The sequence below is a fragment of the Leuresthes tenuis genome, unplaced genomic scaffold (assembly GCF_036924035.1).
Source record: "Leuresthes tenuis unplaced genomic scaffold, fLeuTen1.0.hap1 SCAF_12, whole genome shotgun sequence".
Lineage (NCBI taxonomy): Eukaryota > Metazoa > Chordata > Actinopteri > Atheriniformes > Atherinopsidae > Leuresthes > Leuresthes tenuis.
Genome location: NW_027325366.1, coordinates 34,142,141 through 34,166,636, shown reverse-complemented (window position 1 = coordinate 34,166,636; position 24,496 = coordinate 34,142,141). Strand labels below are relative to the sequence as shown.

General features: G+C 47.3%; 3 protein-coding genes across 4 annotated transcripts in view; 1 reads left to right on the top strand and 2 right to left on the bottom strand.

The window, feature by feature from the left end:
• The window catches only part of LOC140320015 (thrombospondin-type laminin G domain and EAR repeat-containing protein-like), a 28,674-nt gene extending 24,653 nt beyond the window's left edge, over positions 1-4,021 (bottom strand). Inside the window, exon 1 of the mRNA XM_072397775.1 lies at positions 3,762-4,021. Coding sequence (XP_072253876.1) covers positions 3,762-3,843 — 82 coding nt within the window. The 5' untranslated portion in view covers positions 3,844-4,021. The remainder of the gene's footprint in view (positions 1-3,761) is intronic.
• The window catches only part of LOC140319808 (uncharacterized), a 481,384-nt gene that overhangs the window by 317,489 nt on the left and 139,399 nt on the right, over positions 1-24,496 (top strand). The gene's annotated exons all lie outside the window — the stretch shown is intronic.
• Positions 12,104-22,271, bottom strand: ube2g2 (ubiquitin-conjugating enzyme E2G 2 (UBC7 homolog, yeast)). Of its 2 annotated transcripts, XM_072397591.1 has the most exons (7): positions 22,110-22,271; positions 20,123-20,158; positions 19,556-19,601; positions 16,037-16,155; positions 13,597-13,737; positions 13,375-13,507; positions 12,104-12,165 (listed from the first exon to the last, which is right to left on the bottom strand). In XM_072397591.1, the coding sequence occupies exons 1-6, from the start codon at positions 22,150-22,152 to the stop codon at positions 13,395-13,397; spliced, it is 498 nt and encodes a 165-aa protein (XP_072253692.1). In that variant the 5' UTR covers positions 22,153-22,271; the 3' UTR covers positions 12,104-12,165; positions 13,375-13,394. The 2 variants fall into 2 exon arrangements, with proteins under 2 accessions (XP_072253692.1, XP_072253691.1); XM_072397590.1 differs by having other exon boundaries at positions 12,104-13,507.

The following is a 24,496-nucleotide window of genomic DNA, read 5'->3' as shown; positions in this document are numbered from 1 at the left end:
AGGGTCAACGGTCATCAGTGACTGAACCAACAGACGAGTCAGAGCAATGTCCAGGGTCAACGATCATCAGTGAGTGGACCAACAGACGAGTCAGAGCAATGTCCAGCTTCAACGATCATCAGTGAGTGGACCAACAGACGAGTCAGAGCAATGTCCAGGGTCAACGATCATCAGTGACTGAACCAACAGACGAGTCAGAGCAATGTCCAGCTTCAACAATCATCAGTGAGTGGACCAACAGACGAGTCAGAGCAATGTCCAGGGTCAACGATCATCAGTGAGTGGACCAACAGACGAGTCACAGCAATGTCCAGGGTCAACGATCATCAGTGAGTGGACCAACAGACGAGTCAGAGCAATGTCCAGCTTCAACGATCATCAGTGAGTGGACCAACAGACGAGTCAGAGCAATATCCAGCTTCAACGATCATCAGTGAGTGGACCAACAGACGAGTCAGAGCAATGTCCAGGGTCAACGATCATCAGTGACTGAACCAACAGACGAGTCAGAGCAATGTCCAGGTTCAACAATCATCAGTGAGTGGACCAACAGACGAGTCAGAGCAATGTCCAGGGTCAACGATCATCAGTGAGTGGACCAACAGACGAGTCAGAGCAATATCCAGGGTCAACGATCATCAGTGACTGGACCAACAGACGAGTCAGAGCAATGTCCAGGGTCAACGGTCATCAGTGACTGAACCAACAGACGAGTCAGAGCAATGTCCAGGGTCAACGATCATCAGTGACTGAACCAACAGACGAGTCAGAGCAATGTCCAGCTTCAACAATCATCAGTGAGTGGACCAACAGACGAGTCAGAGCAATGTCCAGGGTCAACGATCATCAGTGAGTGGACCAACAGACGAGTCACAGCAATGTCCAGGGTCAACGGTCATCAGTGTCTGAACCAACAGACGAGTCAGAGCAATGTCCAGGGTCAACGGTCATCAGTGAGTGGACCAACAGACGAGTCAGAGCAATGTCCAGGGTCAACGATCATCAGTGAGTGGACCAACAGACGAGTCAGAGCAATATCCAGGGTCAACGATCATCAGTGCCTGGACCAACAGACGAGTCAGAGCAATGTCCAGGGTCAACGGTCATCAGTGACTGAACCAACAGACGAGTCAGAGCAATGTCCAGGGTCAACGATCATCAGTGACTGAACCAACAGACGAGTCAGAGCAATGTCCAGGGTCAACGATCATCAGTGAGTGGACCAACAGACGAGTCAGAGCAATGTCCAGGGTCAACGATCATCAGTGAGTGGACCAACAGACGAGTCAGAGCAATGTCCAGGGTCAACGATCATCAGTGAGTGGACCAACAGACGAGTCAGAGCAATGTCCAGGGTCAACGATCATCAGTGACTGGACCAACAGACGAGTCAGAGCAATGTCCAGGGTCAACGATCATCAGTGAGTGGACCAACAGACGAGTCAGAGCAATGTCCAGGGTCAACGATCATCAGTGACTGGACCAACAGACGATTCAGAGCAATGTCCAGGGTCAACGATCATCAGTGAGTGGACCAACAGACGAGTCAGAGCAATGTCCAGGGTCAACGATCATCAGTGAGTGGACCAACAGACGATTCAGAGCAATGTCCAGGGTCAACGGTCATCAGTGAGTGAACCAACAGACGAGTCAGAGCAATGTCCAGGGTCAACGGTCATCAGTGAGTGGACCAACAGACGAGTCAGAGCAATGTCCAGCTTCAACGATCATCAGTGAGTGGACCAACAGACGAGTCAGAGCAATGTCCAGGGTCAACGATCATCAGTGAGTGGACCAACAGACGAGTCAGAGCAATGTCCAGGGTCAACGGTCATCAGTGTCTGGACCAACAGACGAGTCAGAGCAATGTCCAGGGTCAACGATCATCAGTGAGTGGACCAACAGACGAGTCAGAGCAATGTCCAGGGTCAACGATCATCAGTGACTGGACCAACAGACGAGTCAGAGCAATGTCCAGGGTCAACGATCATCAGTGACTGGACCAACAGACGAGTCAGAGCAATGTCCAGGGTCAACGATCATCAGTGAGTGGACCAACAGACGAGTCAGAGCAATGTCCAGGGTCAACGATCATCAGTGACTGGACCAACAGACGAGTCAGAGCAATGTCCAGGGTCAACGGTCATCAGTGTCTGGACCAACAGACGAGTCAGAGCAATGTCCAGGGTCAACGATCATCAGTGAGTGGACCAACATACGAGTCACAGCAATGTCCAGGGTCAACGATCATCAGTGTCTGAACCAACAGACGAGTCAGAGCAATGTCCAGGGTCAACGGTCATCAGTGAGTGGACCAACAGACGAGTCACAGCAATGTCCAGCTTCAACGGTCATCAGTGAGTGGACCAACAGACGAGTCAGAGCAATGACCAGGGTCAACGATCATCAGTGACTGGACCAACAGACGAGTCAGAGCAATGTCCAGGGTCAACGATCATCAGTGAGTGGACCAACAGACGAGTCAGAGCAATGTCCAGGGTCAACGATCATCAGTGACTGGACCAACAGACGAGTCAGAGCAATGTCCAGGGTCAACGGTCATCAGTGTCTGGACCAACAGACGAGTCAGAGCAATGTCCAGGGTCAACGATCATCAGTGAGTGGACCAACATACGAGTCACAGCAATGTCCAGGGTCAACGATCATCAGTGAGTGGACCAACAGACGAGTCAGAGCAATGTCCAGGGTCAACGATCATCAGTGAGTGGACCAACAGACGAGTCAGAGCAATGTCCAGGGTCAACGATCATCAGTGAGTGGACCAACAGACGAGTCAGAGCAATGTTCAGGGTCAACGATCATCAGTGAGTGGACCAACAGACGAGTCAGAGCAATGTCCAGGGTCAACGATCATCAGTGTCTGAACCAACAGACGAGTCAGAGCAATGTCCAGGGTCAACGGTCATCAGTGAGTGGACCAACAGACGAGTCACAGCAATGTCCAGCTTCAACGGTCATCAGTGAGTGGACCAACAGACGAGTCAGAGCAATGTCCAGGGTCAACGATCATCAGTGAGTGGACCAACAGACGAGTCAGAGCAATGTCCAGGGTCAACGATCATCAGTGACTGAACCAACAGACGAGTCAGAGCAATGTCCAGCTTCAACGATCATCAGTGAGTGGACCAACAGACGAGTCAGAGCAATGTCCAGGGTCAACGATCATCAGTGAGTGGACCAACAGACGAGTCACAGCAATGTCCAGGGTCAACGATCATCATTGACTGAACCAACAGACGAGTCAGAGCAATGTCCAGGGTCAACGATCATCAGTGAGTGGACCAACAGACGAGTCAGAGCAATGTCCAGCTTCAACGATCATCAGTGAGTGGACCAACAGACGAGTCAGAGCAATGTCCAGGGTCAACGATCATCAGTGAGTGGACCAACAGACGAGTCAGAATCCATCACGATGGATTCTTTGATGACTGTAAATCTCACGAGAATTCAGTTTATCTCTTTATTCCTCGGGGTTATCAGTGTGGAAAGACTCTCCCGTCTTTTTCTGCTTTGTTAGCCAACAATTTAAAAGTAAACTTCAAACTTCTATAGAACATTTGGTGTTAAATCAAACATCTTGTACAAACCTGTATTATCACACATCAAAATACAGCAAAGCCAACAGCTTCCCTGTTCTTCCAGACATGTGCTAAGCTTCGCTAACACATCTGGATGTGTCATCTGATTGTTCAGGAGACACTAAGAGTCAGATAAGATAATTATGCTAAGAACATCCGCACCTGTGCAGGGTCTCCAGGTGTGGCTGGGGACTGTGGTGGCGAGCAGCACCCAGGTGAGCAGCAGGGGGCGGCATGCCAACATCCCGCCTGTGGACAGTGAACTCTGTGGGTTTGATTCCTGCTTTATTTCTCACACAGCATAATGTTTCTGTGATGATGAAGGTGTGTCAGGACAGCATCTGACCCTCCTCCTCCTCAGAAGGGACTCTGAAGGAGAGGAAACATGTTGGTTTGTCAGAGGAAAAGTCCCTTAAATTAAAACTACTCCCTGCAAACTTAAAAATGTCTCAGCTTGTAAATGTTAATCTCTTGATAGAAAACAGTTATTACTGTCTTAGACACACATTTTTGTTAAACCGGCTTATTTCCGGGAGATTTTACTCCAAAATTAGCTGCTGTTTGCTGTAAATCTCAGGATATTTCACACAGTCAGAAGCAGATCGGTGCCAATCAAAGGTACAGACTAAATGCTGGATAGCACAGATAATCCCAGGTATTTGACGTAGAACTGGATTCATAAACAGTGGACACTTTGAGTTAATCTGAACTCTGTAAACAGCTGGTTTACCGTCTCTTCCAGTCATCTAATCACTGATGTGTAAAAGTATCAATCAGACAACAATTACTGAAATCTGGAGAATATTTGAATCCAGTTTTATAACATCGGGTCTTTTTTCCTGCAGTTTATCAAGAACTGGGTCAATAATTCTTCCTACGTGTTAGTTTGAGTTTGTGGAATTAAAAAGATAACCTGACTTTGAAAGAGAAAATGATTCATAAAGGTTTCAGTGACTGTGGTTATAAATCTGGACGTCTGCACAGATTTAGCTGAAGAATTTCGTTTATCATGCTGTATGATCATTTTAAAGGGAGTGCCACAGGGTTCACTGCTGGGTCCTGTCTGGTTTTTCAGTTACTTGCTCTGATACTCGTAGTGACGTCTGTGAAGATGTATGTGAAATCACCTGAAGCCACTCTGAGTGGACTCTGAACATGTCTCAGAGTGTAAATATCTTCATATCTGGTTCAGGCTCCTCAGCGAAGTACGACTCAGTTCATTTATGTCGAGCTCGTCTGTGTTGGAGCAGACAGACGTTCACACTTTTACACTTCTGTCCCGTATTTCTTCCAAAAAGCAACTTGTGTTTATTGTGTTGGGCAAATAGTATCTAACTTCTGTTGAAATGTCACCAGAACGACCATCAGATTGTCCTGAATGTGCATCAGAGCAGCTTCAGCCTGTTAATATGAGCTGATATTCTGAGTCCAACCAGAGTAAAAACAGCTCATTTTATCAGCCGTGTTGCATCTGTAGCATCAGAGGCTGCTGGTAAAGGTGTTAACTGCTGTTATTCTGCATCACTGTGTCGTCTGACAACAGAAATAAGGCTTTATTAGGATTTCAGCTGCATTAAAACACAGTTTATGAAAGCAGAGACAGCAGGAGAGAAGCTAACAGATGTTAGCACAGCTGGATGTTAGCTGGAAAGCTAATAGCTGCTGTTCTGTAGTCCTGTGATCAGGAGGAGATGTTTGGAGATAAATGTGTTTTTAGTTCATATCACAGAGGAATAACTGAGGCTAAAAGATAGTTTATAATTTTATTTCTCTTTTAAACAGTTATTATTCCAAAAGTATTTTTATGCGATTAACTGAAGGAATAATAAATTAGCAGAATAATTGTTCAGTCCTGATGACATTTGATTTCTCATGATCCATAAATATATTTTCCAACAGTTATAAACACTGAAATGTTTCTAGTTTAATTTAAAAATCTGATTCTTCTCCGTTCGACTGAAACTGACTTTAAATTTGTCCTGTTGTTTCATTTTTGGTGTTTTTATTCTTCACTGAAAAACAGGACACAAGACTTTAAAAATGTTGCATTTATGTATAAATATATATTTAAATACACACACACATATATGTATATATATAATACATGTATGTGTGTGTGTTCTAACAACTTTGGACCACAACTGAAACCAGAACAATCAAACTTCTGCCTCAGTTCAGAGTTTTGAAGTGAATTAAGTTGGATGTAAAACACATTTTAGTCAAACGAACCTGTTCAGATGATCCGTGTGCTGAGGTGGGTCCGGTTCTGGTCCTGGATCAGTCTATCGACCCACACATGAGGCAGAGCTGCTGGTTTCAGGTTATTTCTCAGGAGTCCTGCTGGACTGAAGCGGTCCTGGTAAGAATGGAACCAGCTTCAGTCTTTATTGAAATAAACTCTTAAAAATGATCCAAATAAAGTCAAACCTGCCGGTTCTCGTCCTGCAAATGTAATAAATTCTGTTTAAAGCTAAGAGTTTAACACCTGCAGCTTCATCTGCCGTCTGCAGAGCCTGTGCAGGTGAGACAGAGTTTACCTGCAGGAGGCCGGCTCCACATTTAAATATGAAAGAGTGGGCGGGGCTTTTGAGATAGTGGGCGTGGCTTCAGAGAGAGGAGGGAGAAACACTCCAACACACCTGAGGAACCTGAAGACTGTTCACAAACATTTACTGACTGTACACACAGCTGTCTCTACCGGGATAAGGAGCCGTCACACCTGAGCAGACCTGAGCTTAATGATTAATAAAGATGAAACCTGTTTGCTCATGTGTGTGTTTGACTGAAACACAGATTCTATTCTGAGGAAACATGCCTCGGATTCTCCTTGAAGAGGATTTAATCCTGACCTCTGAGCACCAGCTGCTTTTACAATCTGTTAGAATCTCACCTGTGATTTCTGAACCTGAGCTGGCTTCCTGTTGGAGGGTTCAGCCTGTGGACCTCAGATGGATGAAGCCTCAGCAGCGCCACCTGCTGGTTTCAGATCAGTGATCAAAGACATAAAGACCTGGATGACTCAGAACTTTCTGCTTCTAAATTCAGACAAACTGAAGTTGTTCTCTTTGGACCTGAGCGCTTCAGGGAGAAACTGTCCTGTTATATAGTTACTCTAGATGGTATTTCCTTGGCTTCTAGTCCTACAGTGAGGAACCTTGGAGTTATTTCTGACCAGGATCTGTCCTCTGACCCACATATAAAACAGGTTTCTGCCTTCTTTCACCTTCATAATAAATCAGGAACATCCTGTCTCAGGGTGATGCAGAGAAACTGCTCCATGTCTGAAGACACTGATGGAGAATCAATAAAAATACTGGTTTTGCACTGGATGTTCTGCTTTGCTTAATTTCACGTTTTTATCTCAGCTCTGACATGTCGCCGTCAGGTTGATCTTCTTCTTCCCACTCCCTTTCGCCCTGTGATGGAGGTCCAGGCACAGCGAGACACACAAACTGATGACAAACACACCCAAACGAGCGCCTCCAGAACCTGAGACTGGACCCGTCGGTCAGGATTCCATCAGGTCAGTTTACAAAGCCCACAGCTTCATTTCTATATGCGCCGTGTTTCCCCAGAGCGGAGAATAACTGTTCCAGGAAAAGCTTTAAATCTAATTATTTAGAAATCAGAGCCTGACTTTGACATGAAAGTGCTTTTACGTCATGATGTGGAACATGATGAAATAAAACGGGTCGACGACCCGATTCTGATGCACAGAAAGGTCAAAAGTCCAAACCTACAGATATTTTACTATTTCATGATAATCTGAATTTATCTTGAAAATACATTAAAAAGTGACATATTCTCATCTTTTTAACCATTTGACACAGTTTTCTGAGGTCTTATTGAGACGTTTGAGACAGATGAACCCAAACCCAGATGGGGATCGGATCAAAGACCAGTTTCAGTGCAATCTGCTGGCTTCCTTAACTTGGCTACTGTTTAAACTGGCTCTGTGTGAATAGGAGGGTAATGGCTTTGAATTGGACTGTATCTTTGAAGTGCCCTGAGATGACAGTTGTTGTAATTTTGCGCTTTATAAATAAAGCTGAATTGGAGTTGATTTTTTTCACACTGAAGAGTTAAAGCACAGCTCACAGCTCTCTTCAGGCTTCCAGAAAATGGCCAATCAGAGGAGAGCAGGGATGCTTAAAGAGACAGGAGTCCCAGAGTAAAACTCAGACGTGGATATGAGTCCAGGAGGTTTCCTCTGCTCAGAGAAAACATGTTGAGTCTCATACAGCAGCAGGTAATCACCGTACCTGTGAGTGATGTCGTTGGGTCTGAGGCAGGTTCAGACAGGAAGCTGCAGCCGCCACACGTCACCTCCCTCAGGTAGTCCTCTCATCTGCTTCTTTCTTTTATCTGCACTGTGAAGTTAAACCAGACTGATCCGGGATCAGCTGAAGTGATTACAGCATGAGCTCATTTTATAAGTCAGAGACATGTTAAAGACATGCAGCTAAACTGAAACCTCAGGGGCAGTCCTGAGATTCAGATGGTCAGAGAAATGTGTCAGGACTCAGGAAGAGATGCCCAACCTCCAACCAGAAGCACTGACAGGTCCTTTATATATTAATACACACACAGAATAATTCAACAATAATGACTTTATTATCAATGTTGGTCAGTTTAAGAGAGTAATACTCACTCTCTCACACTCACCCTGCTGTCCTCATGAAACACAGTAAGACTGGATCAAAACAATCACTCTAAAGGTTGCAGCTGCAATGAATTATGGGATAAGATTATCACTCGTATTTCATAAAGGAAGGCCCGGTGTGTCCTAAAGGACACGATAAAGGAAGGTCTGGTGTGTCCTAAAGGAGACGATAAAGGAAGGCCCGGTGTGTCCTGAAGGAGACGATAAAGGAAGGCCCGGTGTGTCCTAAAGGAGACGATAAAGGAAGGCCCGGTGTGTCCTGAAGGAGACGATAAAGGAAGGCCTGGTGTGTCCAAAAGGAGATGATAAAGGAAGGCCCGGTGTGTCCTGAAGGAGATGATAAAGGAAGGCCCGGTGTGTCCTGAAGGAGACGATAAAGGAAGGCCCGGTGTGTCCTGAAGGAGATGATAAAGGAAGGCCCGGTGTGTCCTAAAGGAGACGATAAAGGAAGGCCCGGTGTGTCCTGAAGGAGACGATAAAGGAAGGCCCGGTGTGTCCTGAAGGAGACGATAAAGGAAGGCCTGGTGTGTCCAAAAGGAGATGATAAAGGAAGGCCCGGTGTGTCCTGAAGGAGATGATAAAGGAAGGCCTGGTGTGTCCAAAAGGAGATGATAAAGGAAGGCCCGGTGTGTCCTGAAGGAGACGATAAAGGAAGGCCTGGTGTGTCCAAAAGGAGACGATAAAGGAAGGCCCGGTGTGTCCTGAAGGAGACGATAAAGGAAGGCCTGGTGTGTCCAAAAGGAGATGATAAAGGAAGGCCCGGTGTGTCCTGAAGGAGACGATAAAGGAAGGCCTGGTGTGTCCAAAAGGAGATGATAAAGGAAGGCCTGGTGTGTCCAAAAGGAGATGATAAAGGAAGGCCCGGTGTGTCCTGAAGGAGATGATAAAGGAAGGCCCGGTGTGTCCTAAAGGAGACGATAAAGGAAGGCCCGGTGTGTCCTGAAGGAGACGATAAAGGAAGGCCTGGTGTGTCCAAAAGGAGACGATAAAGGAAGGCCCGGTGTGTCCTAAAGGAGACGATAAAGGAAGGCCCGGTGTGTCCTGAAGGAGACGATAAAGGAAGGCCCGGTGTGTCCTGAAGGAGACGATAAAGGAAGGCCTGGTGTGTCCAAAAGGAGATGATAAAGGAAGGCCCGGTGTGTCCTGAAGGACACGATAAAGGAAGGCCCGGTGTGTCCTAAAGGAGACGATAAAGGAAGGCCCGGTGTGTCCTAAAGGAGACGATAAAGGAAGGCCCGGTGTGTCCTAAAGGAGACGATAAAGGAAGGCCAAGTGTGTCCTAAAGGACACGATAAAGGAAGGCCAAGTGTGTCCTAAAGGAGACGATAAAGGAAGGCCCGGTGTGTCCTGAAGGAGACGATAAAGGAAGGCCCGGTGTGTCCTAAAGGAGACGATAAAGGAAGGCCCGGTGTGTCCTGAAGGAGACGATAAAGGAAGGCCCGGTGTGTCCTAAAGGAGATGGTAAAGGAAGGCCCGGTGTGTCCTGAAGGAGATGATAAAGGAAGGCCTGGTGTGTCCAAAAGGAGATGATAAAGGAAGGCCCGGTGTGTCCTGAAGGACACGATAAAGGAAGGCCAAGTGAAGGAAGGCCAGGGGCGTCCAAAAGGAGACAATAAACGAAGGCCCGGTGTGTCCTGAAGGACACGATAAAGGAAGGCCAAGTGAAGGAAGGCCAGGGGTGTCCTGAAGGAGATGATAAAGGAAGGCCCGGTGTGTCCTGAAGGACACGATAAAGGAAGGCCAAGTGAAGGAAGGCCAGGGGTGTCCTGAAGGAGACAATAAACGAAGGCCCGGTGTGTCCTGAAGGACACGATAAAGGAAGGCCAAGTGAAGGAAGGCCAGGGGTGTCCTGAAGGAGATGATAAAGGAAGGCCAAGTGAAGGAAGGCCAGGGGTGTCCAAAAGGAGACAATAAACGAAGGCCCGGTGTGTCCTGAAGGACACGATAAAGGAAGGCCAAGTGAAGGAAGGCCAGGGGTGTCCTGAAGGAGATGATAAAGGAAGGCCCGGTGTGTCCTGAAGGACACGATAAAGGAAGGCCAAGTGAAGGAAGGCCAGGGGTGTCCTGAAGGAGATGATAAAGGAAGGCCCGGTGTGTCCAAAAGGAGACTATAAAGGACGGCCCTGGTATGTCCTAAAGGAGGCCTGGTGCATCCTAATGGACATGATAAAGGAAGACCAAGTGTGTCTTAAAGGAGACGATAAAGGAAGGCCAGTGTGTCCAAAAGGAGATGATAAAGGAAGGCCTGGTGTGTCCAAAAGGAGATGATAAAGGAAGGCCCGGTGTGTCCTGAAGGACACGATAAAGGAAGGCCAAGTGAAGGAAGGCCAGGGGCGTCCAAAAGGAGACAATAAACGAAGGCCCGGTGTGTCCTGAAGGACACGATAAAGGAAGGCCAAGTGAAGGAAGGCCAGGGGTGTCCAAAAGGAGACAATAAACGAAGGCCCGGTGTGTCCTGAAGGACACGATAAAGGAAGGCCAAGTGAAGGAAGGCCAGGGGTGTCCTGAAGGAGATGATAAAGGAAGGCCCGGTGTGTCCTGAAGGACACGATAAAGGAAGGCCAAGTGAAGGAAGGCCAGGGGTGTCCTGAAGGAGACAATAAACGAAGGCCCGGTGTGTCCTGAAGGACACGATAAAGGAAGGCCAAGTGAAGGAAGGCCAGGGGTGTCCTGAAGGAGATGATAAAGGAAGGCCAAGTGAAGGAAGGCCAGGGGTGTCCAAAAGGAGACAATAAACGAAGGCCCGGTGTGTCCTGAAGGACACGATAAAGGAAGGCCAAGTGAAGGAAGGCCAGGGGTGTCCTGAAGGAGATGATAAAGGAAGGCCCGGTGTGTCCTGAAGGACACGATAAAGGAAGGCCAAGTGAAGGAAGGCCAGGGGTGTCCTGAAGGAGATGATAAAGGAAGGCCCGGTGTGTCCAAAAGGAGACTATAAAGGACGGCCCTGGTATGTCCTAAAGGAGGCCTGGTGCATCCTAATGGACATGATAAAGGAAGACCAAGTGTGTCTTAAAGGAGACGATAAAGGAAGGCCAGTGTGTCCAAAAGGAGATGATAAAGGAAGGCTCAGTGTGTCCTGAAGGACACGATAAAGGAAGGCCAAGTGAAGGAAGGCCAGGGGTGTCCTGAAGGACACGATAAAGGAAGGCCAAGTGAAGGAAGGCCCGGTGTGTCCTGAAGGACACGATAAAGGAAGGCCCAGTGTGTCCAAAAGGAGACGATAAAGGAAGGCCCAGTGTGTCCTAAAGGAGACGATAAAGGAAGGCCCAGTGTGTCCTAAAGGAGACGATAAAGGAAGGCCCAGTGTGTCCAAAAGGAGACGATAAAGGAAGGCCCGGGGTGTCCAAAAGGAGACTTCTTCCCCCTCTTTTCTGTCTTCTCAAACCCCAGCTGGTCGAGGCGGATGGCCACCCTTCCTGGTTCTGGTTCTGCCAGAGGTTTCTTCCTGGTTCTGGTTCTGCCAGAGGTTTCTTCCTGGTTCTGCCAGAGGTTTCTTCCTGGTTCTGGTTCTGCCAGAGGTTTCTTCCTGTTAAAGGGAGTCGTTCCTTTCCACAGTCCCTCAGGCTCAGGACGGGAGATTGGACTGAAGACAAGTTTCGGTCCAATCTGTTGGTTTCCTTAGCTCGGATATTATTTTTGAATTGGCTCCATATGAATTAATTGGATTATTTTGAAATTAATTAATTGGATTTAATTGGATTATGATTACAATGAATTGAATTCCAATTGGCTTGAATTGGACTATATTATTTAAGTGCCTTGAGATGACAATTGTTGTAATCTGGCGCTATATAAATAAAACTGAATTGAAAACACTGAAAGAATCAGACAAACAAACAGCTCGTTCTTCTGTTTTATTGTTGAATCAGAATCCAAAGAAACTCCACCGACCCGTCAGCTCACCTGTAAAAACATCCACCTCAGACGTCCTGACGATAAAGTGCAAAAAGTCCTCTGAGAAGCTTCAGTCTGACGCCACCATGAGGAGAGGACACAAGGAGATGAGGAAGCAAGGAGAGGACACAAGGAAACAAGGAGAGGACACAAGGAAAGAAGGAGATGAGGAGAGGAAAGATGCAGCGAGGTGACGAAGAAATTCAAAGTCCTCTGAGAAGCTTCAGTCTGACGCCACCATGAGGAGAGGACACAAGGAGATGAGGAAGCAAGGAGAGGACACAAGGAGATGAGGAATCAAGGAGAGGACACAAGGAAAGAAGGAGATGAGGAGACTAGGAGATGAGGAGAGGACACAAGGAGATGAGGAAGCAAGGAGAGGACACAAGGAGATGAGGAAACAAGGAGAGGACACAAGGAAAGAAGGAGATGAGGAGACTAGGAGATGAGGAGAGGACACAAGGAGATGAGGAAGCAAGGAGAGGACACAAGGAGATGAGGAAACAAGGAGAGGACACAAGGAAAGAAGGAGATGAGGAGAGGAAAGATGCAGCGAGGTGACGAAGAAATTCAAAGTCCTCTGAGAAGCTTCAGTCTGACGCCACCATGAGGAGAGGACACAAGGAGATGAGGAAGCAAGGAGAGGACACAAGGAGATGAGGAATCAAGGAGAGGACACAAGGAAAGAAGGAGATGAGGAGACTAGGAGATGAGGAGAGGACACAAGGAGATGAGGAAGCAAGGAGAGGACACAAGGAGATGAGGAAACAAGGAGAGGACACAAGGAAAGAAGGAGATGAGGAGACTAGGAGATGAGGAGAGGAAAGATGCAGCGAGGTGACGAAAAAATTCAAAGTCCTCTGAGAAGCTTCAGTCTGACGCTACCACGAGGAGATGAGGAAACAAGGAGATGAGGAAGCAAGGAGAGGACACAAGGAGACTAGGAGATGAGGAGACTAGGAGATGAGGAGAGCAGATGAAGAGAGGAGACGAGGAGAGGACACAAGGAGACGAGGAGAGGACACAAGGAGACGAGGAGAGGAAAGATGCAGCAAGGTGACGAAGACCTGAGGCCGCCATTAGGTGAGTCTCTCCCATATGATGTCATCGGATTGACCTCAGATCAGCTTCCTTTTGTCCAACCATCAGTTTATTGATCTGTCCATCAGCAGCTCTGTGTGTGTGTGTGCACTGAAAACACACAGAGCGTTGGGTGACCCGCTGTGATGACATCATCTCTACAGGCCCAGAGACTTGCGAACGATCTTCTGAGCGAGCTTGTAGAACTGCTCTCTGTCCTCTCGCCACATCTTTGAGGCGTCCACGTTGGCGCCGCTCTCATCGTTGGGCTCTGAGAGAAACAACAGGTCAGAGTTGTTTTCTGCTGAGATGCAGCATGCGTTCGGCGTGCTGGAGGCGTGCTGGAGGCGTGCTGCCTACCTGCCAACATGCTGACCACGGACAGCAGGATCTTCTCCACACTCTGGACCGGACTCCACCTCTCGGCGCTGCTCTCGTATCCCATCGGATCGTCTCCCGGAGCGTGGAGGATGGAGATGCAGACCCGGCCGTCGGGATAGACTGAGGGAGAGCAGGAGGTTATTCTGATCCTCAGTCCAATCACACACCTGAGTCACAATCTAACCAGAACCAGAACCAGAACAGAACCAGAACCAGAACAGAACCAGAACCAGAACCAGAACCAGAACAGAACCAGAACAGAACAGAAGGCCCATAGGCATCTACTGACTGAACTATCACTGAGAAATGGTCCGAACCGTGCTTAATGCGATTGGTTCTGATTAGAGAGACGATATATTTTTTCAGGGCCGATAACCGATATTTGGAGCCGATATTCATCTGCAGTAAAAGTGAAAATATTGGGATCAAAACTTTGAATAATACAAACTCCGACACTTAAATTTGTTTAGATGCCTTAAAGCAAATGTTTATCAAACAGATAACAGAACATGTTAAAGTTTATTTCTTTAGCTCCGAGGCTCAGCAGCATCTCTTATAAAGTTAACTGAAAATATAAATAAATAAAAAGCTTCCTGAAGTTTTATAAAGTAAACACAGCTCTCTCTCTCTCTCTCGTTCAGCAGCCCGTCTGGAGCAGAGCTGCAGCCCACAGTGACGTCACCAGCAGCTGGGAGTTACAGAGGGCTGGGATGTTTCAGGAGACTTTGCTGCCTTAACTTACCTGAGAGCAGCGTGAACAGCTCTCCCTGCTGATTGGCTGTTACCTGGCTCTGTGGGTAACCAATTGATCTCTTATCGGCCATTGGATTAAAAAAAATATGATATGTGTCAAAATGCTGAAAATCAGTCGATCCACAGTTCTGACCCCTCCTCGCCCGACCCCTCCTCGCCCGACCCCTCCCTGCCTGACTCTCCTCGTCTGACCCCTCCTCGCCTGACCCCTCCCTGCCTGACCCCTCCTCACCCGACCCCTCCCTGCCTGACTCTCCTCGCCTGACCCCTCCTCGCCCGACCCCTCCCTGCCTGACTCTCCTCGTCTGACCCCTCCTCGCCCGACCCCTCCTCACCCGACCCCTCCCTGCCTGACTCTCCTCGTCTGACCTCTCCTCGTCTGACCCCTCCTCGTCTGACCCCTCCCTGCCCGACCCCTCCCTGCCCGACCCCTCCTCGCCTGACCCCTCCCTGCCTGACCCCTCCTCGCCTGACCCCTCCTCACCCGACCCCTCCCTGCCTGACTCTCCTCGTCTGACCCCTCCTCGCCTGACCCCTCCTCACCTGACCCCTCCCTGCCTGACTCTCCTCGTCTGACCCCTCCTCACCCGACCCCTCCTCGCCTGACCCCTCCTCGCCCGACCCCTCCCTGCCTGACTCTCCTCGCCTGACCCCTCCTCACCTGACCCCTCCCTGCCTGACTCTCCTCGTCTGACCCCTCCTCGCCTGACCCCACCTCACCTGACCCCTCCTCGCCTGACCCCTCCTCGCCCGACCCCTCCCTGCCTGACTCTCCTCGTCTGACCCCTCCTCGCCTGACCTCTCCTCACCTGACCCCTCCTCACCTGACCCCTCCCTGCCTGACCCCTCCCTGCCTGACCCCTCCCCGCCTGTCTGGTCATTACAACGTAACCACCAGATGCTGGGAGACGGTTTCCACCGGACCGTTTACATGCACTAAATCCCTGCTCTGAGACGATTGGTCGGTGAGTTTCAGGCGGACAGAAACACTTTTCCCACAGATCAGTTCACACCTGTCCTCACCTGCTGGGACCGACCTGCAGACTGAAAGATTCATTATTTTCGCTGCAGAGAGCAAATGTTTCCAGCAGCTGAGGCAGCAGGTGATGCAGGTGTTGTGTTGGGAGGGCGGGGCTCGTGCTCCACTCCTCTGAAACAGTTTATCGGACGGCTTTCTTCTTCATGCGTTTCATCTCTGCTGCAGGTTGTTGATGCAGGATCAGGTGATACAGTAGCAGCAGGAAGTTCAGCTCAGGTTCATGCTGGTGTGGAATGAGGATGATGATGGTGGTAGTGAAGATGATGGGTCAGCGCTCTGTCCTCTAATCAGTTCAGAGCGCGCTCAGGCCGCCTTTCTGCTATGACATCATGGCTTCAGCCCACTAATCACGGCGCTAATGACAGCGAGCCAACAACATGCTAACAGCATGCTAACGGAGGCGTGTTGGGACGGGTCCAATCACAGGTTACAGTCAGACTAAACGCCTCAGCAAGCTTCTGTGAACAACTCAAACACCTCTACTTCACCTGGTCACGTGACCCGTTGTTTTAAGGGAGAATCTCTGCTCTGATTGGACACCTCGGAATAACCATCACTGTGCATTTAGATCAGCAACAAAAATCTGTGTGAGGGGGCGGAGCCTGTGTCTGCAGCAGCTGGCCTTACTGTTGGGGTGAAACATGTCGCAGGTGAACCTCATCTTCGGTGGACTGAGAGGATAGTCAGACGGGAAGCTGAGGACGGCGGGAAACACTCCTCCTTCAAAACACGTATCCTCAGGACCCCTGAAAGGCAAACACAACACTGTGAGGGGCTGAAAACACGTATCCTCAGGACCCCTGAAAGGCAAACACAACACTGTGAGGGGCTGAAAACACGTATCCTCAGGACCCCTGAAAGGCAAACACAACAACACTGAGGGGCTGAAAACACGTATCCTCAGGACCCCTGAAAGGCAAACACAACACTGAGGGGCTGAAAACACGTATCCTCAGGACCCCTGAAAGGCAAACACAACACTGTGAGGGGCTGAAAACACGTATCCTCAGGACCCCTGAAAGGCAAACACAACAACACTGTGAGGGGCTGAAAACACGTATCCTCAGGACCCCTGAAAGGCAAACACAACAACACTGAGGGGCTGAAAACACGTATCCTCAGGACCCCTGAAAGGCAAACACAACAACACTGAGGGGCTGAAAACACGTATCCTCAGGACCCCTGAAAGGCAAACACAACAACACTGAGGGGCTGAAAACACGTATCCTCAGGACCCCTGAAAGGCAAACACAACAACACTGAGGGGCTGAAAACACGTATCCTCAGGACCCCTGAAAGGCAAACACAACAACACTGAGGGGCTGAAAACACGTATCCTCAGGACCCCTGAAAGGCAAACACAACAACACTGAGGGGCTGAAAACAGCTGGAGGAAGTAAAGGTGTCCAGATGTTTTCACATGAACCCAGTTTGCAGGTTCTTTACTGTCCATACGGTTGTTGTGACAGGACGGCGCGGTGCTCCCAAACTGATAGGTGCACATCCCATTCCTGGGGTGTTGGTGCTGCAGCTACTGACAGAGACTGGATCCCCTCTGATAACTTCCAGGTTCTACTGGATCCTTTCGAGGTTCTCATTGCAGTTAAAGGCATCAGTCAGGAGGTTCTGGGGTCCAATAAAACGCTTTAGGGTCACTCAGGGGGATCTTAGCTCCATTTCTGAGGTTCGATGTGGACCCTCGGTCATCCTGACAGCTTCTTCGTTCTTAAAGACGTTTCACCTCATCCGAAAGGTCGCAGCCCATAGTTTAGTTTAGTTTAGAATGAAAAAGTTCCCCAGTTGCCCTTATTCAAGCTCTGAGGATAGAACCGGCAGGGCTCCAGGAATCCTTCGTCTGGTGGTTGTCCTGGTAACGGCTTTAGGGTTCATAGAGTACTGGAGCTTTAAAAAGGTGTTGGTTTGCTATGGAGGACACAGCAAGACTTCATCTCTCTGCAAATTAAAGGCCACGAGTGAATCCTCGGGGTGACTGGGGAGTTGTTCTGGTCAGTCGGGGGTCTACCGGTCTTCTTTGTAGCGGTGCTCAAACTGGGAGGTTTTCTGACTTTTTTCATGCCTCAGGTTCTGTAAGGAGCCGTGAACTCATTCCCAGCACATTTCTGGGCCAGGTTCCTGATGGCTGCAGCAGGGGAACAAAGTGAAACCGGTGAACTCGATGCGCATCAGCGGCTCCAGTATCAGCATGTTTACGATCTGGATGTGCTGGGACTCATGGAGCTGCTGGCTGATAACCAGACCTCAGCTGGATGTTTGAATATCTGAACACATCTCTGATCTCATCTGACCTGCAGGCTATTTCTGACTCTGCTCTGCTCCACCATCAGGCGCACCGAGCCCTCTGATTGGATATCTCCTCTGCCAATCAACAGGCCGCTGAGGCGGGCGTTTTATCAGGAGTTCCTGTCTGAGACCAGCAGCCTGATAAAGTCCAGGTCATCAGCTGAGCTCAAACCCAGATGTTTCCATACCTGTGACATCATCAGACTCTGTTTGGGTTTGGACGGGTCGACTGATCCGAGCCGTGTTTCAGGAGCTCACACAAAGAAACAATCGTAAACAACAAGAGGACGGGGGGCAGCCCCAGGTAATGACAGGGTGGGGTCGCAGTGATGTCACCAGGCAGACGGAGCAGGTAAGTGGCCGGTTGGACTGCAGATGAGCTGCAGGTTAAATTGAAGGGCAGAACGAAGCTGCTGTCACGCTAACAACAGGAGCTCAGTTACATCTGCTGATGATGACTAACGCTGCTGCCTTCACTGACATCACGGCCACCGCAGCGTCAGAGGCGAGGCCGAAGAGCAGAGCCTCTGACGGGTCACAGAGATGCTGGTTCTGACCTAAGAACTGCCTCCAGAACTCTATCAGTACCACGTTTTCATAATTCATCCTCTCATAGAAGAGAATCAACTCCCTGTAAATCCACTGTGAGGAACTTCTCCAATAAGAACAAACTATAACACTGATTAAATGTGGTTCTTCAGAAAGGAAATGAAAAATAAAAACAGAACATTTCTGTCTGAGCTTCCAGGTTTCGGTGCATCTGGACTGATGAAGGCTTTCTGATGATCATTCAGTTTTCAGCCAGTTAGTGAACGGTGACACCTGCTGGCCAAACGTCTCCCCTGCACCTGTTATATTATAATGTACAGGTGAGTCAGGCCGTCGCTGTGATGACTGAAACATTAAAGGTGACATATTTAGCCCTTTTTTACAATTGGTTTTCTGAGGTTATATTGACATCTGCTGTGATTTAATGCAGCAACACAGACAGAATGAAGCTGTTCCTCCAGTCAGAAACACTCCAGCTCTATAGATACAGATAGTCACTCTGTTGATCCCAGAGGGAAACAGGTTAGCAGTTAGCTGTAAGTTGGCAGTTAGCTGTAAGTTGGCAGTTAGCTGTAAGTTGGCAGTTAGCTGGAAGTTGGCAGTTAGCTGGAAGTTGGCAGTTAGCTGGAAGTTGGCAGTTAGCTGGAAGTTGGCAGTTAGCTGGAAGTTGGCAGTTAGCTGGAAGTTGGCAGTTAGCTGGAAGTTGGCAGTTAGCTGGAAGTTGGCAGTTAGCTGGAAGTTGGCAGTTAGCTGGAAGTTGGCAGTTAGCTGGAAGTTGGCAGTTAGCTGGAAGTTGGCAGTTAGCTGGAAGTTGGCAGTTAGCTGGAAGTTGGCAGTTAGCTGGAAGTTGGCAGTTAGCTGGAAGTTGGCAGTTAGCTGGAAGTTGGCAGTTAGCTGGAAGTTGGCAGTTAGCTGGAAGTTGGCAGCAGATGCTAGCAAACAATGCTTTCTCATCAACAGTCAATCTTTCAGAAAGGAACAGCAGTAACTCCTTAGAAGTTGCTGTACGTCATCTTCATTAGCTAAGCTGTTAGCGTTAGCTTCAGCTAACAAAGTAATGTGGGTAATAAAGTCACTTTGAAGGAGTTAGAAGTCATTTTCTGTCCTTCAGCTTTTGGTCGTCCTCTGATGATCAAACATCTTATAAGAAGAGTTGGAGACAAAATGTGTTTTGTGAAGTTACATAAACATGATGTCAGGAGGCATAAACCAACAAACAAACAAAAACATGTTTTCGTGCTGAAACAGCTGAGAAGATGAATGTTTCAGTCAGGTTTAGGCTCCGCCTTTACTCACATGATGAGCGCCTCCCACTCAAAGAAGTTCTCCTCGTTAGCTGGACCTGCAGAACAAACAGAGACGATCACTTCCTGATCAATACTGATCACTTCCTGATCCATACTGATCACATATCCTGTTCCTGCTCTACAGCGTATTCACTCAGAGTCTTTTCCTCTGTGGCTGACCCGGTTTCATTCTGCTGGAGCTCATCTGAGTTCTGAGGAGGACATTTCACCCTCTGAATAACCAGGGAGGGCGGGGCTTAAAACACAACTCATTAGTTCAATCACCTGAGCAGGTATCACCCCACCAATTAACCCTACCCTAACCCCCACCAGCTACGCAGAAAGCCTTCAATATGAAACGAAGGCAAACTGTAACGCTAAGCCCGACCGTAAACTGATCAGAGCTCTGCTGATGAGGTTCTGGGTCAGCAGCACCACATATCTTTATCTGTCAGTCTGTTTGTAGGCAGGCAGACTCAGGGGCAGCACACAGCCTGTGGACCCTCACAGACCGATGAAGATAGCTGAGTTTAAAACATGTCAGGAACACTGGGCGGATGTTTAAAATCCTTCTCACCTGCAACGATGCCCTCAGGTGGGTTCAAAGTCAGCTCTGAAAGAGAAACAGAAACTGCCATCACGTTTAAATTAGACCAAAGGTCATCCAGATGTTCTGTCTGTTGTCATTTAATACGAAGAAAAGCCACAAAGCGTCACATTGAACCAGAAAACGCTGAACAATCTGATTAGAAGTTATCAAAACAACATTATATAGATGTCTGGTCTGTATAAAAAGGTCTCGTCTGACCGGCTGTTGAACATCTGCTGCTGTTAGAGCAACATCTGTGCCTTAGACTGCTGTTTAAAGGCAGTAGGTGGCCGCATAGATGCCTGATCAAAACGTTGTGAAAGTAATTAAACCATCTGCAAAGCATTCTTGTTGCAGCTAGTGAAATGTGTCATTAATCTCATGAGAGGTAAGTTTCTAAACTGTTGGACCCCGTTGTAAAACAGTCTAAAACGCTGCTGAACCGGGCTGAGTGAGTCCAGGCAGATTAGCCTGTCATCCATCTGTTCCTGTTCTTATTGAACTGTGACACACAGAAACAGCCCAAACTGTGTTGTTCAGGACTGTGTTAAGTTTTCTGCTGTTTGATTTGTTCGAACCAAAGTAAACGGCGAGTACTGACACCTTTCAGAGGGGGGGGTTCTACTTTCATGTTCAGCAAACAGTAAAGTTTTTACAGATGAGAGAAACTGAACATCTGTACACAGAAAATGTGGTGTTTTATCACAGCACTATTCTGGTTCTTCTGACCAGCCTGGAGCTGATCCTCGACCTCAGAGGTCGGCCACAGTCCCACGAACCTCATACTTTTTAATAATGCTGGCAGCTGAGCTCACAGGAACAGGAGGCTGCTTGGAGGTGGTCTTATAGCCTTTAACATGGACAGATATAACCCTTTCTCCGGTGCAGGTTCAGTGTTGTGAGCACAAACCTCACAGCAGCATTTTGTTCCCTTCAAACAGGCTGATGAAGAGTGAAGACTGATGAAGGTTAAACACTCAGTTTGAAACATGACTGTAATGCAAGGATTAATGGTCTCTTTAACCCGTCCAGATTATTTTAACATATCTTTGTAAAATAAACAATAAATCATTTCTTTTCACAATCTTTTTGGTTTACTCTGCCATGCTAAAGACATTCATTAGATAGCTGCTTTATACTGAAAGAGAAAATAACTCTTAAACCCTGATGGCTCCTCTCAGTGTATCAGTGATACTCTTGTTCTGCATAAGGAGGAGGAAGGTTATCATTTAAAGTAGAAATCACAATGTTTTTATCCTGGGTTTCTGACAATGGGCCCTGAAAGCCAGGATCTCACCGCTGGATCTTAACACCAGAACTGAAGCCATCTTCAGCCTTGCTAACATGCTAACAGCATCCAAACAGAAGCAGCTAACAACCCACCAACATTTAAACTTTAAATCAACGTGTAGTTTCTGAACAGTTACCAGTTTAAACTACTCTAACTAATCTAGTTCTCAGGCTAATCCTCTATCGATCTAAATCTAAACAGGCCAACGCACCAGACTCAACTGGGAAACCATCAACATTAAAATATCACAACGTAACAGTTTCGTCACAGATTAGTTATATAATTTAATGACGTTTTTCTGGCGTCTAATCGTCAAACAGCCTCAGTGTTCATCGTTTCTGTCTTCTAATTTCAGAGGGGGGTCCCTGTTGAAATTATGCAATTACGGTGTGTGGAGAAGGTTCCGGTTAGCGCTGACGACCAACAAACCAAATGATAGAAAGTGTTATTCTGTCTTTGCTAATGTTGGCGAGTGACTAAATGAGTCCCGAAACACTAAGACAGTTAAAATAAAAAAAAATCATTATCACAATTTTAAGTTATTTTAAAGGGTTGGTGCAAATATTAACATAACACTTGAAGCATGTTTTTTTTTAACGGAGTTTGGTCGAGAGCTGTCGATTTAGCCTATTAGCTAACGCTACAAGTTCAGCCAACGGCTGAAGTTTCGGTGCCGTTACTCACGTTTATATTCCGCCATGAGCCTCTTCAGTGCGGTACCGGCCATCGTGGATACCGGAGAGCAAGAAAACAAAAAAACGAAAAAAACTAAAACCTGCTCCAAGTCGCACTTCAACAGCCGCAACAGACCAACAAGTCCTGCTGAGCATGCGCAGACGAAGTTTCCGGTGTTCCTGTTTAGCTCACCGCCCCCTACTGGTTTACCACAGAACTTCACCACCTCCAGATCATCAATCAATCAATCAACTTTTATTTCTATAGCACCTTACAACAACCAAAGTGCTTCACAATTCCAGAAATAGATTTAAAAGTAAGTTCACCTGCTTATTCGTGCTCCTCATGTTTTTCTTTTTCAGTTTCCTTCACCCCTGTGCATCAGCCATGTAATTCATCCTTAAAATGGCGCCACTGTAGTTGCAGCCTGTTGCAGCAGCTCTGGTAATATTTAATCTTTCTTTATATCTTCTTGAGCTATTCTACAGAAAATATCGACTTAAAAAAACCCAGATTTCTGTGCTGGTTTTGTGCTGCTGGATGACTCCTGTTGGTAATCTCTCTTATGATGTGTAACCATGCCAACGGGAAAGTTGTTCACAAAAGGAAGTGGTTGATTGAGCTTTATGAGGAACCAAAATAATGACCAAGATGAATTAAAGAAGAGATGTCTGGGATAGAAGGAAAGTTTAAACAATGTCTTCTGGCAATCATGATTAAATTAGATTAAATTCAAATAAAAAATACTTTATTTATCTCAAAGCCAAATTATAATGTTGCAGTCATTTTTTTGTTTTCGATCTTTTTAAAGGAATCATCTTAAATTTTAATAATAAACAGAGCTCCTGGGAAGAAGGCCCTCCTGTATCTTTCTGTATTGCAGCAGAGCTAAATAAGCTTTAAACTGAACACACTCTGTTGTTTCAACACAAAGTCATGAAGAAGATGATCAGTGTTGTTCTTTATGTGAATCGACTTGTGCAGCGTTCTCCTTTAACAATCAGATCCAGAGCTCAGAGCCAGCCTTTGTTATCAGACTTCATGGCTATTGAAGTCCTGAGAACGATGGGATTCCCAGTGGCACCCCTTCAGGAGGCTCCAAGAAGGCCAAGAATCTGAGCTGCTCTTTTTGGTACATTTACACAAACCACAGTCAGAGCAAGACGAACCAGGGAGAACTCTAACATCATGGCGCTGAGTCATTACCATACCTGCCCAACAGACTCTTTCTCTGCCAGCGTTCCATGTCCCGAGAGCAATGTGACCAGGAATCAGCACACAGAGACATCTACATTTGCTTATGGCTCAGACTGCACCCAACCTCAAGTTTCCTCCCCGCTGTCCCTCTGCAGGCTTCACCCGTTGTGAGCTGAACTGTTTCATGAGCTGCTATGACTGTGTTCACTAATCTGTGGTCAATCTGTCATTAAAGCGTAAAAAAACATTTGTGGTCACAGTTTTGACTTTTATACACGTCATAATGTCACATTTTACTGATGTGTCAGTTCATAAAAACACTTACTTCACCATAGAGAGATTCTGGGTAATGTGAAATAATCTGAAGTTAAATCTATAGTTAGTGAAGTTTATTATTATTCATTTTTATTCTAACTGACCCATCTGGACATTAAACACGATTCATTTCACTGTGTGCAGGAATCTGTTGTCATGCTGATCAGATTCAATCCACTAACTGAGTAGAGGCCCCAGAATTGCTCCCTGGGGAACTCCTAACCTGATTCAGTGTAATCATGACTTATCCTGGGAAGCTAAAGCTTCCAGCAGCATGGTTTTAAGGTGGCTTCTCCTGTCTTATACTGCTGGAAAACAGGTGTTTGAGTGTTCTGATAATCAATAAAAGCAAACGATCTGCGGCTCTGGAAGAAAAGAAGCTGAAGCATTAAGTTGTGCTTTGAATCACGGTTGCCTGTGTGTCTGTGTGCTGATGTACGGCAGCTGGTCAGTGTTTGTCTGAGTTAATGAGCTCACCGAGGGTTCGATGTCCTCCCAGGACAAACACAACATGGACCCGTTACATCATCCTCATGTTGTTTCACTGCCTGTTTGTCCAGAAATGTTCCTCAGAGGGTTCAAACACTTTATTTTTGGGGCACCTTCTCTACCAGTGATGTCCCAATAAAATGTTTATAATTATTATAACCCAGCCTCAACATTCAACAGATCTGATGGAAGTTAACCCAAACCACAAAAGCTCACCTCACGACCTACAGAGTCCCAGTAGCAGACAGTCCAGGACACCCCAGATGTTTTCTGTCCTGATTGATCAGAGCTGGATCGGTGGCTCGATGAGGAACAACAAAGGATAGGGCAGGTGGTCATAATGTTATGGCTGATCAGCCTCCCCACTTCATGTGTTTGTTTTATGTTTTTTGCTT

Coding starts and splice junctions, on each gene's coding strand:
- ube2g2 (XM_072397590.1), bottom strand. CDS start 22,152: ATGGCCGGTACCGCACTGAAGAGGCTCATGGCGGAATATAAAC. Junction 13,738..16,036: donor CGACATGTTTCACCCCAACA/GTAAGGCCAGCT, acceptor GCTCTCCCTCAG/TCTATCCCGACGGCCGGGTC. Junction 13,508..13,596: donor CGTGGTCAGCATGTTGGCAG/GTAGGCAGCACG, acceptor TGTTTCTCTCAG/AGCCCAACGATGAGAGCGGC.